Here is a 15,959-nt window from a genome sequence, read left to right as displayed (position 1 = left end):
CAAAACTCCTATCTATCACTTCCTAACCTCGAAACAGTTTTTAACCGTTCACAAAGTTTACAAAATGCCAATACTCTTGGTAAAAACTCTATAAATCATAGATACAGGAAGTTTTTAAGTAAAGTTGAAGGTTAAATATCTTGTAAGTTATCAATAAAGATACAAAAGTTTATCATATGAGTTAAACTTTAGAGCAATTTTATTAGAATATAAAGATGACAGCTATAAAGAAGATTGTTTCGGTTACATCTTAGACGAGGTACTAAAGAAAGACACCAGGCCTACACCAGTTATTCAACAACGAGATTTAGTACATTAAGAATATAATGCCAAATTTACCATATTAAGAGAGGTGGCGAGTAGTGGTCCATTATCTGTTCTAAGTATTGTTCTAGCCAATAATATTACGTCTGATTGTTACACCTGACAGAACCATTCCCCCCTATTTTTCAATGATAAATGTTCTTTGGTTTTGTCTTCACCTAATTTTGGAATTTATCTTGTGATTGATATTAAATTGTATTCCGTCTTCTTTATATTGCTATGTTTTATAATTTGTATTTTTACGATCATAACATCTTCTTGCAGACACCCGCTGAGGAACTATTTACATTTACATCTAAGAAGTAACTATATACTATTTGCTTGTCCTTCAATGTATAGTACACAATTTGAATTTAATTGACTCATCCTGTATCGTAATACAATGCCACTCTTAAATACTAATTTAATACATAATAACCCAAGTTGACTATTTAAAGTCTGGTGCTCACTATCAGAATTAGTTAAACATAACCAATATTATCCCTTTTATTTATCTAAATCCATACTAGCGCTATATCATTACAGATACGGGAAAATCTATTTAGATTATTGAAATGAGTTCTTAAGTTTATTACATAATACACTGACAGCAGAAGCAATAGGAAAGATATAGAATAAACACTAGCGCAAATTGATACCCTCATTGACGCAATTACGAATTAACATATGCCAGTATCTGTATTCTAAAGGCTTAAAATATAGGAAAATTACAATGATAATTTGCAGACACACCCCATAATTATAAATTAGCAATGGCTGATATTTTGTTTCCGCCAATTTTTTTATTTATTTTTTGAGCCTAATTTTTTTTTTTTTTTTTTGTTCGCCAATAATTTCGGGAAATAGTATATATGTATTAAAAAAACAAAAAAGAGCATAAGGGAAAGCAAAAAAATATACATCTTATAAAGTATGTGTGTGTTTTGTATGTGAGAGGGGGAGAGAGGGAGGGGGCATATGTAAGGGTTAAAGTTTGTTGAGTTTGTGCGAGTGCGTGTATATATGTGTATGTGAGTGCGTGTTGTAATTTCCTTTTAATTAAATTCGGAGGGAAATTATAATAATAATAAAAACAAACACAAAAGGAATTTTTCGGCAGACTAGATATCGGCTCCATATGCATTCTCCGGCATAGATGAATAATTAGACACATAAGGTGCACTGTATTGTTCTTGTGTATGAGATAGCAAGTCGGTATTAGGAGATCGCATTAATGCCACTGCGGCTGCTGCTGCTGCTGCGGCAGCGGCAGAAGATGCTGTACTGGTGGCTGCACTTGTGGGTGATGTCGTATTATTTGTTTCTCCACATGGTGTGATTCCTAGTGCATTAGGGTAATATCCTGTACTGTAAAATGGATATCCAGAATAATTTTGACTATAGAATAACGGTGATTGTGGTTGTGGATGTTGCTGTTGTTGATGTTGTTGCTGTTGTTGATGTGATTGTTGTTGTTGTTGTTGTTGCTGTTGTTGTTGTGAATGATTTAATGGATGCATATTTCGTTGTTCATTGTTACTTCGGAAAGTTGAATTGATATTGAAAGAAGGTTCATAATGGCATTCCAAAAAATCATTGTCGTCTCGATCATACATGGAACTAAAATACGGCCTTCTGGGTGAAGGGCTAGAAGACATGGTCACATAGTTTGGCGTTGCTTCATAACCACTGTCAGATGAAGGAGGACCTGAGGACAGGTCAGACTCTTCTTTTAATGAGGAAGGTGTGCAGATGGTAGGTGCACCGGTAGAGTCAAATGAGCAGCCGTGTCTAGAATATCTAGAACGTGGACTAGAGTTCTTTAATAACAATGTGCTGGGGCTATGGCCGCTATTTCGACGAGTGATACAGAATGGACAATGACGTACGAATCTGGCTACCAATTCTTTAGGAATCCAAGAGAATCTTCTTCGTACCTGAAATTAATAATAATAGGAGAGATTAGTAAAAAAAAAAAAAAAAAAAAAAAAATAGTATGTATACACAAATGTATTTATATTTACCAAGGCTGAAGTCTTATCTCTGCCTCCATGATGAGCTTCTCTGTGTGCTTTTACAAGAATGTCGTAAATTTGTTCCTTCATAGCAACGGGTTTATTGTCATGACAGACCAAGTCTGTTGTTCCAGGTTGAAGTTGAAACATTTTCTTTACCCAGAAACGAAATTGAGCGGTTGATATTGCGGTATTTCTTGGATCTCGTAAGACTTGTTGGATAAGAACATAGCGAGTTTGATCTACAAGGGCTTTATCTCTCTTTTTGGGACTGAGGTTATTGAGATAATCATCAATGATGGCACGAAATTCATCGACAGAAGGAATTTGGTCCTCGTCATCAAATGTTTCATCGGGTGGACTATTTTGCTGTTGTTGTTGTTGTTGCTGTTGGTGATGATGATGAGAATAGAATCGGGTATTGTTACTTTCAAAACGATATCCTGCGTAAGGATGATGAGGGTATAATGCAACGGTAGAATTCATTTTTATTATAGTTTGGTAAAATGAAAAGAAGGTATTTATCTCTCTTTTTATCCTTTTTTTCAAGAAAAAAAAAAGGGGTCCAAGTTGAGAAATGCAGTATCAACTGTTCAAGCGGTGAATATGGAGGAATGGATTGATTGATCGGAACTCTTTTTTTTTTTTTCTTTTTTTTTTTTTTTGTTATTATTATTATAATTCATGCAGCCGCACGGGCCAAGCATAATACAAGAAAATATAAGGGGATTACCACTTTGTAAAAGAGGAGTAAGTATATGACAAGTAGTGTATAGCACAAGGTTATACTTTATATGTTTAAAAACGGGATGAGTAATTATATTTACAGCCAACTTATTTAAAAGAATACTTGATTTTTTTTTTTTTTTTTTTTTTTTTTTTTTGATATATCTGTATGGTGGGTTTTTTTTTCTTCTAAAAAAGAGAGAGAAAGAAAAAGATGTTCTCCTTCAAATGTTCTTTTTCCTACTACACTATATCCGGGTATCTGGGTGATTAACAAGCACAAGATAATAATAAAAAAGTGTTATAAAAAGAATGGGGTTTTTTTAATTAAACCTATTAAGGGATTTCGATGCATGGTAGATGTTAAGTGTTTTTTTTTACGACTTGTACATAATTATTATTTTATTTATACAAAAAGATATAGTTGGACTTTTTCATGATTACAAAATAATAATAGGATGCAGTGCACGGAAGTGAGTTGCAATAATATTTACCATTCCCTAAATTGTAAGAATGCCCTTCTTTAAATAAACAAACAAGAGTGGCGTTCCCTTAATTTTCGAATCGAGCACAATAAGTTTTTAGACAACAAAACCGAAAAAAACGTGTTTTTATGCCCTTTTGTTATCGGCTTTTTTTGGAATTGCATGACAGATCTACCCAAATAATGCTGTCATTTTAATCAAAGCGAAATACATGTATGTATATATACTTTATTTTAATCAAGTTGCATCTTTAAATGAATGTGCCTCTAATTCTACGCCAAACGTTGCTCCATCTTTCTCTTCCGTGCTAGGGAAATCCTGCCAATACGACGTCACAGAAAGTACCTTGTCCACTGCACGTAAATACTTGATGTACATTTTATAGTATTTCTTGGGCTGGATGATTAGTTCACATAGACGTTGGATCGTGAAAGGGCAACTTTTCTAATCTTTTAGTCGTGCTTTTTTTTTTTTTTTTTTTGTCTTCTAATCATTCCCAACTCACTTTGCATGTTCATGAACATGATGTGTAATCTTGCTGCATAAGCCCTCAATCACCTTTTGCGTCTCTTCGTCTTGCACTTTATCCTTCATGGCTGTAAATTGCTGTACGATAATTAACTCATCTCCTTTTCTCCTCCTTATTCTCTTTCTCTATTACCTCATCCAGTAAACTCTCCAACAATCTAGCTAACTCTTCCCAAGGCTGACTTATTTGGTTGGTTTCCGCAATATGGGTTAACGAATCAGGAATCGCTATCGAATCAAAGAAAGTCCCAATCTCTACTAAATCTGGTCTATCGGGTTGTTGCTGTTCTTCGCTCACAGCTATTTCCGTTTCTTCAAACGCATCCTTTTCCAATACAATGTCCTTTAATTCGCTTGACATTGTGCTTTACAAAAAAAAAGAGTCGAAAAAATATATAGTTCGATTTTATAAGCTCAAACACACGCGTGCCGCACGCGCTCGATAGATTTTCAGTGCGATTTTAAAATCATTTAATCTCAGACATTAACCAGTCCAATGCAGTTTCCGACCTTTTTTGAGCTTAAAATTTGGATAGACATTTACTCTAGCTACCTGGAGTCTCTAATATTAGCTTATCAAGGAAACTGAATTCCAATTACAAAGCATAAAAGTGTCTGTAGACACAAATTCTTTGCAAATGAGAACAATCTGGCCATAGAATTAACGTGTACGGATATAGAGCATTGAATTAGCCAAACAAATGATGAAGACTAGATTGTTTTAACAACGCTAGTAATCTCCTAAGAATCTGGGTAGCATCAGAGATAAAAAAATCGTGTAATATATATATCACATCGAGAATTAAATTAATCAGCAAATACTGAAGAAATCTACTGATTGAATAGTCTGTCAATAAGAATTACAATACTTGAACTAGGGATCTCCGGTATCCATGTTTATTAACCTGTGTATATCATCAAGAATTATCTGTGCGACTAATTGCTATGCATACTTTTATAATGGATATGCAGACCCTTCATTCCGGTAGTAAGTTCGCTTAAATAAAAGCAACTTACAACGATGATTTATAGAACTTCTGGGATTATTATATATGCTTTACAAACATACGAACAAGACATCCGCATCCCGAATATTGCGCTAAGATTCTTTTACCCCGAGAAAAACTTGACCGATGTAATACTACTCGTCAGAGTAGTATGTTCTTTGTGGTTATTGGAGTTATCAATCATGCGAAAGCTCTTTACTTAGTGTGACCGTTCCTGGCCTCACCATTATTTTTTGGATTTGTGTCGCAGTTTTTTTTTTCTCTTCTTTTTCTTCATACAAAGAAAAATGGAAACAACAAGTCGTGTTGTAGAAGCACTTGATACTTTATATGCATCTACCGACAATAAATTAAAGCGGGATGCTGACCGTTGGTTAGGCAGTTTTCAAAAAACCGTAAGAAAACCCGACTTCATTGTAATTACCTCTCTAACTAACATGAACCTACTAGCCTGAAGCTTGGACCGTCGCCGACTATCTTTTAAAGCAAAAAGACGCACTTGTTCCAACTCGACTTTTTGCAGCCCAAACTTTCAAACAAAAGGTATACATGACACCATCTTTATTGTCCAACCTCCCCCTTTTTTTCACTTTGCTAAAAGACACACACACTAGATTACTTACGACTTGGGTGATTTAGACGCTCAAGCTCGTGCTCAATTGCGTGACTCATTGGTCGAATTATTATGGCAATCCGTTACAGGCCCCAAAGCCATCATGGTTCAGTTATGTTTGGCCTTGGCTGATCTAGCCATTCAAATGCTCGAGTGGAAAACTGTGATTCCTGACCTTGTTGAAAAGTTCAAGGAGACACCCGTGTGTTTACTTCAATTACTCAGTGTGCTTCCCGAGGAAATGAACAACAATACGAAATTACCTTTAACCGTAAGTTGACATGAGCCGGCAGGAAAAAAGGGAACAAGTGTTAACATTATAAAAAAAAAACAAAGGATGCCGAGTATAAACAAAGAGGTGCTGAACTTATTGACAGCAACGCCGAACGAGTATTACAATTATTGACCATGTATATGCAATCCAGTGGAACAGATCTCGCGTTACAAGAGCTCATTTTTACGTGTTTCTCCAGTTGGATTCGATCGGGAGAATTGGATATTCAGACACTAAGCCAAAGCCCACTTTTAGAATTCGCCTTCAAAAGTTTAGCTTCGGAAGCCTTGTTTGACGTGGCTGTGGATGTAGTTTGTGAAATCATTTACGAGACACGCGATGTGAATGAATGTCAAGCCATCATTCAGCAGATTTATCCACTTTTTACACCCATGGTAGAGAAATTAGCCGTAGCTATTGAAGAAGAGGACGATGATACCGTCCGAGGTTATTGTCGTGTCTTTGTGTCGGCTGGTGAAGCCTATATCAATTTGATTGGATCTCACCCAGAAGCTTTTTCGACATTGATGGACGGTATTTTGAAATGTACAGCTTACAAGGAATTGGATATTGTGCCTTTGACCTTTAAATTCTGGTATGAATTATCCAACTTGTTACAGACAAGTACCTATGCTGGTGCCATTCCTCAATTTTTGGGTTATTACGATGCCTTGGTGGATATTATGATTGTTCACTTGCACTATCCCGACGATTTGGAATCGATGACAGCGGCAGACCGTGATGATTTTAGAGATTTCCGACATCAGATGGGAGACACCTTAAAGGACTGTTGTCGTATCTTGACCCCTCAACGTTGTTTAGTGAAGCCAATGAATTTATTAACTGCTTTGCTGAATACCCCAGATGCGACATGGCAGCAGATTGAAGCACCTATTTTTTCACTCCGAGTCATGGGTTCTGAGGTCCCAGCCGAAGAAGATCAGGTCATGCCTCATATCATGGAATTTTTGTCAAAGTTACCAGATCACCCTAAAATTCGATACGCCGCTACCTTGGTGATCTCACGTTATTCTTTCTGGACAAAGTGTCATCCTCAATTTATCACCTATCAATTGAATTTTATCTCTTCCGGGTTCCAGAATAGTGAAGTGGCAGCTGCTAGTGCGCTTGCCCTCAAGAATCTTTGTAAAGATTGCAGCGAGGTACATTGTTTGTATGGTTATAAAAGGTAGAAAGAAACTGACAACATTTTTTTTGATCTATTTATAGCTCTTGGTGGATTATATCTCACAACTTCACTTGTTTTATTTAAATGTGGTTAAGACACTTCCGTTCCGAGATGTGTTGGAGGTGACACAAGCTGTTTCGTATGTCATGACAGTCATCCCGGTCAGTGAAATTGAAAAGGCTTTGCAGTTATTTTGTTTACCCATCGCACAAGATTTGCACGCCATTGTATCTAAAGGAAAAGACGCCCTTTCACAGGATGACTGTGTCAAGATTGGAGGTAAATTTATTTATATGTGCATGTGTGTCAGGAAACTCATCAATATGTGTGTGTGGTTTATAGATATTTTGGAGCAGATTAGTGTGTTTTTCGATGTGATTCAACCCAAGGTAGAATTAGGACAAGCACATCCCTGCGTGACATTTATCAGCGAATTATGGCCTGTGTTAGATATTACATTAAGCCAATTTGGTGATGTGAACACTGTGACCGAACCACTGTGTAAATGTTTCAATAGTTTTATGCGTAGTTATGGACCTCACTTCATTCCATTATTACCTCAATTAATGGACCGACTTGTCAATGCATTTGAAGCGACAGGACAAAGCTGTTATTTATGGGTGTCGTTTAAATTAGTGCGAGAATATGCAGTGGATGCGGGAGATGCTGCTTTACCTTGTTTCCAATTAGTACAACGACTTTCGGTGAGCATGTTTAGTAAATTGCAGCAAGTGGATGAGATGCCAGATGTGATTGAAGAATATTTTCGAATGATGGCGGCGTACTTGGATAAAGCCGCTGTATTGTTGGTCAATGATGAGTTGGTCAAGACGGTGTTTCAAGCGGGACTAGTGAGTTTGACGATCCATGAGGCGCATGCGTTGGGAGCTGTTTTGGTATTCTTCACAAGACTGTTGGAACAAGGGCAGGTGCTGGGATTGTATAGAGAGTACGGAAATCAGCTGGTGGCTGTGCTTTTCAATGGCTTAATGAATAACTATCATCATGATTCGATTCCGGATGTTGCGGCATTATTGAAATCTTTGGCCGAACGTTTACCTCAAGAATCTAGTCAGTGGATGATTCAGGTGGTCAATAATGTGCCTCAGGACTACATGTCGAATCAACATAAGAATGACTTTATTGCAAACTGGACAGGGTAAAAGTTGTTGAAGGAGGGTTGAAGGTTAGGGTTATACTCATATTTTTTTTTTTTATTTCTAGGGCTATTCAAGATGGTCAATGGGCCAAGGTGAGAAGAGTTTTATCGGACTTTGTTACTGCTTATCGCCGAAGAAACACTAATAAGGATCGACGTTGATAAAAAAAAAAAGTTGTAAAAATAGCAATTTAAACTCACCTTCCCCTTTTTAAAAAAATAAATAAATAAACCCTAAAGTGGTTTTCTTTTTTTTTTCTTCTTTTTTTTTTATATTTCTCTTTCATATATTCATTAACAACTTTATAATGTCATCATCCATAGCGATGTTTGTGATTGTAATGGTGTTACTATGTACAGGTACATATGTGCAATACACTACGACTGTTACATCAACGACATATGTGGTACCCAAGATGGTTCATTTACCACCTGTACTTCCTACCGTGATACCCGCTGCTTGTAAAAACGTTGATTTTCGATGGCTGTAAGAAATAGAATATATTGATGAAGATATAGCAGTAAAATAACTTTTATATATATATATATATATATATATTATGTAGTGGATCGGATCGTCGTTTCTGGGATGGATGGGTATCTAAAGCCATGTTTATGAAACGTAACGGACAGTTCACACGAAAGAATGTTCGTATTCAAGCGGGAGAAACCATTTGTATAGCTGTCTTGGTAAGAGAAGAAGCAAGGAAAAAAAAAAGTTTGTTGTATTAATATACACACTTTATTTTTAGCTTGGACCTATCCCAGCAGTTGCATCTAATGGGTTACACTATGCATCTTCTGACTCAATTGTAATGACAGCAAGAGGAGAGAAAACACAGATTCCGATCACACTCGATCAACATCCTACACAGACAAACGCTTATTTCGCTGCAGTCACATTTCATCTGCAAGATATTTATACGCTCCAAACAAGTGTGGAATATCGATCCTATTTTTGGGAACAGCCACATTTTCATCAATATTTACCAAACAGATTTTCCTCGCGTAACAGTTTGACCGTCACACAAGCCGCGGCGGAAGAGGAGCAGGCGGAGGCGAATGCGAGTGCGAGTGCGAATGGGCAAAAATGTGATTTACTCCATCATCCTTTTCAATGGAAACATGTCGCTGCTTGGGTTGGTGATGAGCAGTTTGTTCCTCCTTGCTATTTGGATGATACGACTGATGTATTAAGACAAAAAGTGATTCATGTATGGGGTCACGAACACATTAGAAGGTAGATATATATATACATATAAAAGTAAAACGATGTAACATATCATTAAAATATATCTCATTAGAAATCTACAGTTCTTGGATGGCGACAGTACGTGTAACGATGAAGATCTTGGCTTACCAACCACTTTACTCGGCGGTGACACGGCTATTTATTTTGGAGAAGAGAATAGTGGCCAAGGAGTCGCAGACATTGTGTTACTAGGCACAGGGAATGAGGGTTGGAGACAGACACCTAATGAATTTGCAGCCGCTTTTACAGCCAGCTTGAACAAGTTATTGAATGTTTACACGGGACAAGAATTAATTGTGGTCAAGACAAACCGTTACGTGGACTCCTTTCATGCTGGTGTGACGGCAGGAAAAAGTCTGGCATTTGCAAATATCATTCGATCAACACTATTAGAGTTCAATCAAACTCGTGTCGTCTTATGGGACACACATCAAATTGGAGTCGATCAACCTTGTTTAGTCACGCCAGTAGAAAATGCCATGCTTCTAAATATCATTCAACATTACTATCGTGATAATATGCACAAGGAAATTAAGTCACGTGGCTTCATGTAATTTCTCTTACCACTCTGTGGGCGGTGCGTGTGTTTTAAACCTCTTTGTACATTACTCTTTTTTTTTCGTTTATAAAAAATAAAAATGATTCAGTTTTTTCTCATTGTAAATAGAACAGGGCAAACAAGGTTTGCTAGGTATTATCAAAACGACCCTGAGAACCCTACTTTTGAATTGCAAGTTGCAAGGGGTTGCATTACGCGAAAACCAAGTCAGGTAAAGAAAATAAATATTATTTGTCAGTGCGCGTGCGTATGAGTAACAAACTAGAAAGACCTTGTTTTTTTCTTTAAAAGAACACAAGATAGGTAAAAAAAAAAAAAAAAAATTGAAAATACATTTAGACTCAGCCAGACATACTTAGTATATCGTGTCTATGCATCCTTATACTTTATTATTGGTTGCGAACCTCAAGACGTAAAGCCCAAAAAGAACAGGTTTCCGATTCTGGTCATTCCGTTTTAATCTTTTTTCTTTTCTTTTTTTAGAATGAGTTTTCTCTGTTGGAATTGATTCAATTCAGCGTTGGTAAGGGATTGAATGATGAATAAGTGTTTATTCATAATACTAATGAGATTGAAAAGAGTGTATGGACAGTTACTTTGAAAAAGTGGTAAGATAAATTGAACTCACAAGTGGAATTTCAAATAAACAATAATGGAATAGACGGAACTTGATCTTGTGTACAATCTCGAAAAAGTTCACATGATCATGGATGAAATTATCGTTAAAGGTTTAATTTTGGAGACCAATCACGATCGTGTCTTGGCTTTGATAAATGGTCTTGCTCAAAAGAAGAAAACAGTGGTGTAACATTCTTTTTGTCTTACCCCGTTTTTATTTTATTTAATTTTTTTTTTTATATAAAAGCACAGAAGGAAAGGATCAGAACTCTTATTTCCAAACTTTTTCTTTCCTTTTTCCACACTAAAAAAATAAATAAAAAAATATAATTTTCTAGTTACATGTCTGAAAAACATCAACTGGAAATGGAAGGTGCATCCGCCGTGGATCACCGTTACGAATCCCAAAAATTAGAAGAGTATGAAAAGAGCGCCGACGCTCCTTCTTACATCTCAAACGCCAATCAAAACACAGACGATGTCGAGGCTTTACAACATGGAACAAAGCGTGGTTTGGACGCTAGACACATTCAAATGATTTCTTTAGGTGGTGCCATTGGGTAATAATCTCTCTATCTCTTTTTTTTTCCTCTTTATCTTTCTTATTCACATCATCTATCTATTTCTACCAGTACCGGTCTTTTCTTGAATTCAGGCAGTAATATTGCAGAGGTAGGCCACATACAATGCTAGTTTTATTCAAATATCTGATTTTCTAACACAAAATACATAGGCTGGCCCTGCTGGTGCACTAATTGCTTACTGTGTTGGTAAGACAACCATAATAAACCTGACATTGAAAATTTCAGAACCTAATCTAATATTCTCTTGTTATCTACAGTCGGTTTCATGGTAGGGTTACACCACAAACCAAATCAAGAAGCAAAAATATATGTATTTATTTTTTTTAAAATAGGTTTACTGTATCATGACATGTCTTGGTGAAATGGCTACCTTTATGCCTGGTAATAAGAAATGTCATGCTTTCTATCAAAAAGTAAATATACTAATTTTTTTTTTATTTGAAATTCAGTCTCTGGTTCTTTTAACCATTATGCTACTCGGTTTGTCGAACCTTCTCTCGGTTTTGCCCTGGGTTGGAATTATTGGTAAAAAAAAAAAAAAGATCTTAACCATCTATCATTATTACTAAATATATCTTTTAGGTTTTCTGTAAGTTTTTTTTTTTTTTTTGTAGCATGACATTGTTGACTAATTATCAAATTTAAACTTTTTAATTTTTTGTGTGTATAGTGGGTAAGTCTATTTTAAAAGAGAAAAAAAAAAAACGTCAGATTTGGTCACTAATCATTTATATTTTATATAGGCTGTTACAATTGCAACTGGTAACAAAATAGATAAATGAACCTTGTCAAACCTCAGAGATTAACAATTGTTTATAAATTCGATAGAACTTGCTGCTGCTGCCACAATCATTAAATACTGGAAAGAGGTATTACCTGATGCCGCTTGGTCCACCATTTTCTTGGTCATCATTGTCGGTGTCAATTTCTTGGGTGTCCGTATCTATGGTGAACTTGAATATTGGTTTGCTTTAATCAAGATCGTTATCGTTATTGTATTCATCATTATTGGTACAGATCATATTCATATTATTATTTTTCATCCCGTGTGATTGGTACTAAACTCCCTTTTACATATAGCTATTCTCACTACTGCTGGTGCTGTTGGTGGAAAGACCATTGGCTTTGAGTAAGAGACACAATTTTAATTTAAAAAAAGAGAGAAACTGACTTTGTTTTCGAATAAATTAGATACTGGAACACTCCTGGTGCTTTCAACAATGGTGCTGTTGGCACAGTTAGTGTGCTTTTGTCAGCTGGTTTCTCTTTCCAGGGTACCGAAGTTGGTAAGTTAAAGTAGTAGTGTGACATTTCATCCCCTTATAGACTTACACACAAACTCCTTCTTTTAAATAGTTGGTATCACCGCTGGTGAAGCAAAGAATCCCACAAAGACTGTTCCTCGCGCTATTCGTAACACCTTTTGGCGTATCATTATTTTCTATATTTGCACCATCTTGTTATTAAGAATGTGTATTCCTTTCGATGACAATGATTTACAAACCGCCGATGGTGGACCTGGTACTGCTTCATTCACTTTGGTTTTCAAGTTGGCTGGTATTGCTGCTGGTGCCGATGTGATTAATGCCATTGTCCTTACCAGTGTCTTATCTGCTGCTAATTCATCTTTGTACACTACCTCTCGTACCCTTTTGGGTCTTGCTCGTGATGGTAACGCACCTGCTTTTCTTGGCCGTGTTAATCGACATGGTGCACCCTACATGTAAGTGTACACCTCTAAACCTTTCCCACGCAATTATTCACACGAAAATTTAAACTTTTATTATTATTATAATTACGATTTTAGGGCTGTCCTCTTTTCTTCAGTCGTTGGTTTTGCTTGTGTCTTTGTCTCGATTTATAGTGCCGAGGTTGCTTTTGTTTGGTTCTTGAGTATTACAGCCGTCAGTGGATTTATCAGTTGGGCTGGTATCTCTGGTGTTCATATTCGATTCCGTCGTGCTTATGTCCGACAAGGTAGAAGTGTAGCTGAACTCCCATATAAAGCCTTTGGATACCCCTTCAGTGGTATCTTTGCTACTGTGCTCTGTATCTTGATTATTCTTGGTCAAGGTTATACTGCTTTTACGCCTCAATTTGATGGTCTGACTTTTGTTATGAACTATATTGGTATTCTTCCTTTCTTGGTTTGTTATATTGGTCACAAGTTGGTTACCCGAAAGAAGGTGATTCCTTTGGAAGAAGTTGGTAATGTGTTTAAAAATCTAATGCCTATGAGAGTGTTTTTATGCATTTATTAACCATTGTATCCATGTAGATTTCGAAAGTGGTCGTGTCACTCGATTTGATATCGAAAAAGATAACGAAGAAGTTGATGAAGCAATTGCCAAATTACCTAAATGGCAACGTTACATGAAGAAGACCCTCAATGTCATTTCTTAAATTTTTTTTTATTATTCTAAACTCCACACTATATGTAATTCTATAAACCCCTAATAATAATCTTTTTTTTTTTCTTATCTATTTTTTTATTATCTTTTTAATGTACCGCCAAAAATAAAAAGTAGCACATGACTCATGTATCCTATTTGCCTTTTACAGAAACATCGTGTCTTTTTTGGCCTGACACCCGATTACTTACGAAAAAAAAAGTGCTGTGAAACCATCAAGTGCCCCTCTATATTACTTTCTTTTGACAGTGCTTACATTGTTGTACTCTCTTATTATGCATTCGGATCTGTTACAAAATAAATTAAAAAAATCTTTTGTGTCCTTAGAATGCATACGTAAGCACGGTAAACCCATTTAGTAAAGACATCATGTTCATTACCAGTGCATAACTGCGCTATTTTTCTTTCGTACAACATACTCCGCTCTTACTTCTTCTCTTTGTATGTGTCCCATGCTGACTTAGGTCCAGATTTTCGGGCTCATTTGTTTATGAAGGTAAGCGACAATAAATGATTATGCATGAACTTATTAACCATTCGCTTTAGATTATCTCCCATATTGATATCTTGGCATTTCTAAATTTTGTTAAAGATACTCTTTCAAAAAAAGAGCAGGGGATGTCATCCACCACATAAAAAAAAATAAACCAAGGAGTTTTTATAAAATTAACGCTTTTCTTAGGGACAGCCAGAGTGCACGTAGTCGCAACGAAAGATCTGTGATTTGGATGTTCTTTAGACCTGGGAACAAGGATATACAATAAAACAATGTAACATTTATGAATAAATGTATATTAAACGATTTATACTTATTTTAAAAATTCTATCATCATTCTTTCGCCTTTGAGCTCGTTTGATCTCAATCTTACGCAAAAATATTAAGGTAAAGTCCAAACGAGAAGCTGAAAGTAAGCTGTAAAACTCATCTACTGGTTTGAACTGTGTTGGTTGTGATAAATGTGTAATATTTCAAGTTGTTAAGTTACATTGACCTCCTGATGTCTATTAAAGTATCACAATCCTAACATTACGACTACGCGCACCCTGGCTGTCCCTAAGAGACCCGTAAAATTAATAAAGATCCTTTATTCGTTTCTCATCGACTTTATACGACTTTATTTGAAATAAATAAATAAATACCGCATTTTACCACATGATGGCCCACACATAAGTCTAGGAGAAAATTTTAAGTCGATTGCCATACCATATCATTTTATCTTCATAGGATGATCGATTTTTAGTTTTTTTAAAATATGCTTCACTAAATCAGTCCATGCTACTACTGATACGCTATTACACAACTACCAAGTTTTGACTTGCTTGGGGTTATTTTGCAGACGTTCTTATTTTCAATCAAGGTCCAAACACTATCTGGCTGGGCAAATAAGCAATTAAATTATCCTGACATAAAGTAATTATCTATTAAACAGAATGAGACCGATTCCCTGATTACCACAATTTTGATTTAACAAGTAGAAACAGTGTGTTAGTTGACAAGAGAAAGTACACAATGTATCTAATACTTGCCATCTACCAGCTACATAATCTTGACTTTGATTGACTCCGTATCAATATGAATGTTGAATACCAGTAAATGTGTGCTCTCTATACATCATTTCATCCTTTTCTGTGGGTTAATGTAATGGTGATAAGGAATTAAGGAAAATTCGGCCATAAAGAAAATTACGGCTGCCTTCTTGACGTGATAGTCTTCTTTGGATAAGAAGGTGGATCCATGACCGCTGACGGTAGTAGATGAAGAAGGATGAAAGACGTCCTCGGTGTCTACAACGCGACCATGCAATAAAGCATAATGTAAGGCATAACAAACGATATAATTCTTTTCCTCTGACACTTATAATTTTTCCCGATGATTTTTATGATCATTGAAATCCACGAGAAATGGCATAAATATCTGAATCGGGTCAGACTCCTGATGTGACATTAAGAGGGAAATACGCGATGAGGTGTTAAAATCTGGCCTGGAAAAATGTACATTGGCTCCTGAGGCAAGAACATACAGGGCCTTATGTATATCGTCTAAATCAATGGACTCTAATAAATTTCGGCTCATGTCTGCTGTCTTTTCACAAAGGCTCGACTGACATATTTGGCTTGAATATAGACTAATTTGGTCACGCGGGGATCTGTAGGGTTGGGTCGGCCAATGCTAGGGAAATCCATCATGTTGGCTCCAGGTTCAAAACAACAATCCCAATCTTTTTCTAGCCGCCGG

The 15,959-nt window shown here is 36.2% G+C and overlaps 6 protein-coding genes across 6 annotated transcripts; 4 read left to right on the top strand and 2 right to left on the bottom strand.

The window, feature by feature from the left end:
* Positions 1–1,424: 1,424 nt before the first annotated feature.
* EV154DRAFT_582325 (uncharacterized protein) lies at positions 1,425–2,805 on the bottom strand (the record flags this gene model as incomplete). The annotated part of the gene is made up of 3 exons (XM_051606675.1): positions 1,425–1,666; positions 1,844–2,240; positions 2,328–2,805. Coding segments are annotated over 3 exons (1,117 nt in total), but the record flags the coding sequence as incomplete, so codon positions are not given.
* Positions 2,806–3,618: 813 nt separating this feature from the next.
* On the bottom strand, positions 3,619–4,475 carry EV154DRAFT_500977 (PPP4R2-domain-containing protein). The gene is made up of 3 exons (XM_051600644.1): positions 4,191–4,475; positions 4,035–4,135; positions 3,619–3,968 (listed from the first exon to the last, which is right to left on the bottom strand). Exons 1-3 carry the CDS (start codon positions 4,416–4,418, stop codon positions 3,767–3,769), a joined length of 531 nt encoding a protein of 176 aa, XP_051460025.1. The 5' UTR covers positions 4,419–4,475; the 3' UTR covers positions 3,619–3,766.
* An 870-nt stretch (positions 4,476–5,345) lies between these two features.
* Positions 5,346–8,546, top strand: EV154DRAFT_500971 (armadillo-type protein). Its single transcript, XM_051600643.1, has 7 exons — positions 5,346–5,459; positions 5,515–5,607; positions 5,679–5,948; positions 6,014–7,114; positions 7,182–7,419; positions 7,483–8,299; positions 8,365–8,546. The coding sequence occupies exons 1-7, from the start codon at positions 5,352–5,354 to the stop codon at positions 8,459–8,461; spliced, it is 2,724 nt and encodes a 907-aa protein (XP_051460024.1). The 5' UTR covers positions 5,346–5,351; the 3' UTR covers positions 8,462–8,546.
* EV154DRAFT_500969 (uncharacterized protein) lies at positions 8,543–10,161 on the top strand. Its single transcript, XM_051600642.1, has 4 exons — positions 8,543–8,786; positions 8,866–8,989; positions 9,052–9,539; positions 9,604–10,161. The coding sequence occupies exons 1-4, from the start codon at positions 8,608–8,610 to the stop codon at positions 10,103–10,105; spliced, it is 1,293 nt and encodes a 430-aa protein (XP_051460023.1). The 5' UTR covers positions 8,543–8,607; the 3' UTR covers positions 10,106–10,161.
* Positions 10,162–11,012, top strand: EV154DRAFT_500967 (AP complex, mu/sigma subunit). The gene is made up of 6 exons (XM_051600641.1): positions 10,162–10,321; positions 10,380–10,413; positions 10,470–10,522; positions 10,594–10,633; positions 10,690–10,718; positions 10,772–11,012. The coding sequence occupies exons 1-6, from the start codon at positions 10,190–10,192 to the stop codon at positions 10,916–10,918; spliced, it is 435 nt and encodes a 144-aa protein (XP_051460022.1). The 5' UTR covers positions 10,162–10,189; the 3' UTR covers positions 10,919–11,012.
* On the top strand, positions 11,013–13,878 carry EV154DRAFT_500963 (amino acid permease/ SLC12A domain-containing protein). Its single transcript, XM_051600640.1, has 15 exons — positions 11,013–11,288; positions 11,361–11,400; positions 11,462–11,498; positions 11,570–11,580; positions 11,645–11,693; positions 11,762–11,837; positions 11,895–11,900; positions 11,921–11,923; positions 12,055–12,074; positions 12,141–12,323; positions 12,393–12,441; positions 12,504–12,598; positions 12,669–13,035; positions 13,120–13,520; positions 13,591–13,878. The coding sequence occupies exons 1-15, from the start codon at positions 11,071–11,073 to the stop codon at positions 13,713–13,715; spliced, it is 1,680 nt and encodes a 559-aa protein (XP_051460021.1). The 5' UTR covers positions 11,013–11,070; the 3' UTR covers positions 13,716–13,878.
* Positions 13,879–15,959: the final 2,081 nt, after the last annotated feature.

This window comes from Mucor mucedo, assembly GCF_025094135.1.
Source record: "Mucor mucedo strain NRRL 3635 chromosome Unknown EV154scaffold_23, whole genome shotgun sequence".
In the NCBI taxonomy this organism is placed as follows: Eukaryota; Fungi; Mucoromycota; class Mucoromycetes; order Mucorales; family Mucoraceae; genus Mucor; species Mucor mucedo.
The sequence above is the reverse complement of the archived record's forward strand: the minus strand, read 5'-3'. Positions and strand labels throughout refer to the sequence as shown.

Coding starts and splice junctions, on each gene's coding strand:
- EV154DRAFT_500977 (XM_051600644.1), bottom strand. CDS start 4,418: ATGTCAAGCGAATTAAAGGACATTGTATTGGAAAAGGATGCGTTTGAA. Junction 4,136..4,190: donor TGGAGAGTTTACTGGATGAG/GTAATAGAGAAA, acceptor ATTATCGTACAG/CAATTTACAGCCATGAAGGA. Junction 3,969..4,034: donor CATGTTCATGAACATGCAAA/GTGAGTTGGGAA, acceptor AGATTAGAAAAG/TTGCCCTTTCACGATCCAAC.
- EV154DRAFT_500971 (XM_051600643.1), top strand. CDS start 5,352: ATGGAAACAACAAGTCGTGTTGTAGAAGCACTTGATACTTTATATGCA. Junction 5,460..5,514: donor TAGGCAGTTTTCAAAAAACC/GTAAGAAAACCC, acceptor TGAACCTACTAG/CCTGAAGCTTGGACCGTCGC. Junction 5,949..6,013: donor ATACGAAATTACCTTTAACC/GTAAGTTGACAT, acceptor AAAAAAACAAAG/GATGCCGAGTATAAACAAAG.
- EV154DRAFT_500969 (XM_051600642.1), top strand. CDS start 8,608: ATGTCATCATCCATAGCGATGTTTGTGATTGTAATGGTGTTACTATGT. Junction 8,990..9,051: donor CCATTTGTATAGCTGTCTTG/GTAAGAGAAGAA, acceptor CTTTATTTTTAG/CTTGGACCTATCCCAGCAGT. Junction 9,540..9,603: donor GGTCACGAACACATTAGAAG/GTAGATATATAT, acceptor ATATCTCATTAG/AAATCTACAGTTCTTGGATG.
- EV154DRAFT_500967 (XM_051600641.1), top strand. CDS start 10,190: ATGATTCAGTTTTTTCTCATTGTAAATAGAACAGGGCAAACAAGGTTT. Junction 10,414..10,469: donor TTTAAAAGAACACAAGATAG/GTAAAAAAAAAA, acceptor AGACATACTTAG/TATATCGTGTCTATGCATCC. Junction 10,719..10,771: donor ACAGTTACTTTGAAAAAGTG/GTAAGATAAATT, acceptor ATAATGGAATAG/ACGGAACTTGATCTTGTGTA.
- EV154DRAFT_500963 (XM_051600640.1), top strand. CDS start 11,071: ATGTCTGAAAAACATCAACTGGAAATGGAAGGTGCATCCGCCGTGGAT. Junction 12,075..12,140: donor GGCTGTTACAATTGCAACTG/GTAACAAAATAG, acceptor TAAATTCGATAG/AACTTGCTGCTGCTGCCACA. Junction 12,442..12,503: donor GGAAAGACCATTGGCTTTGA/GTAAGAGACACA, acceptor CGAATAAATTAG/ATACTGGAACACTCCTGGTG.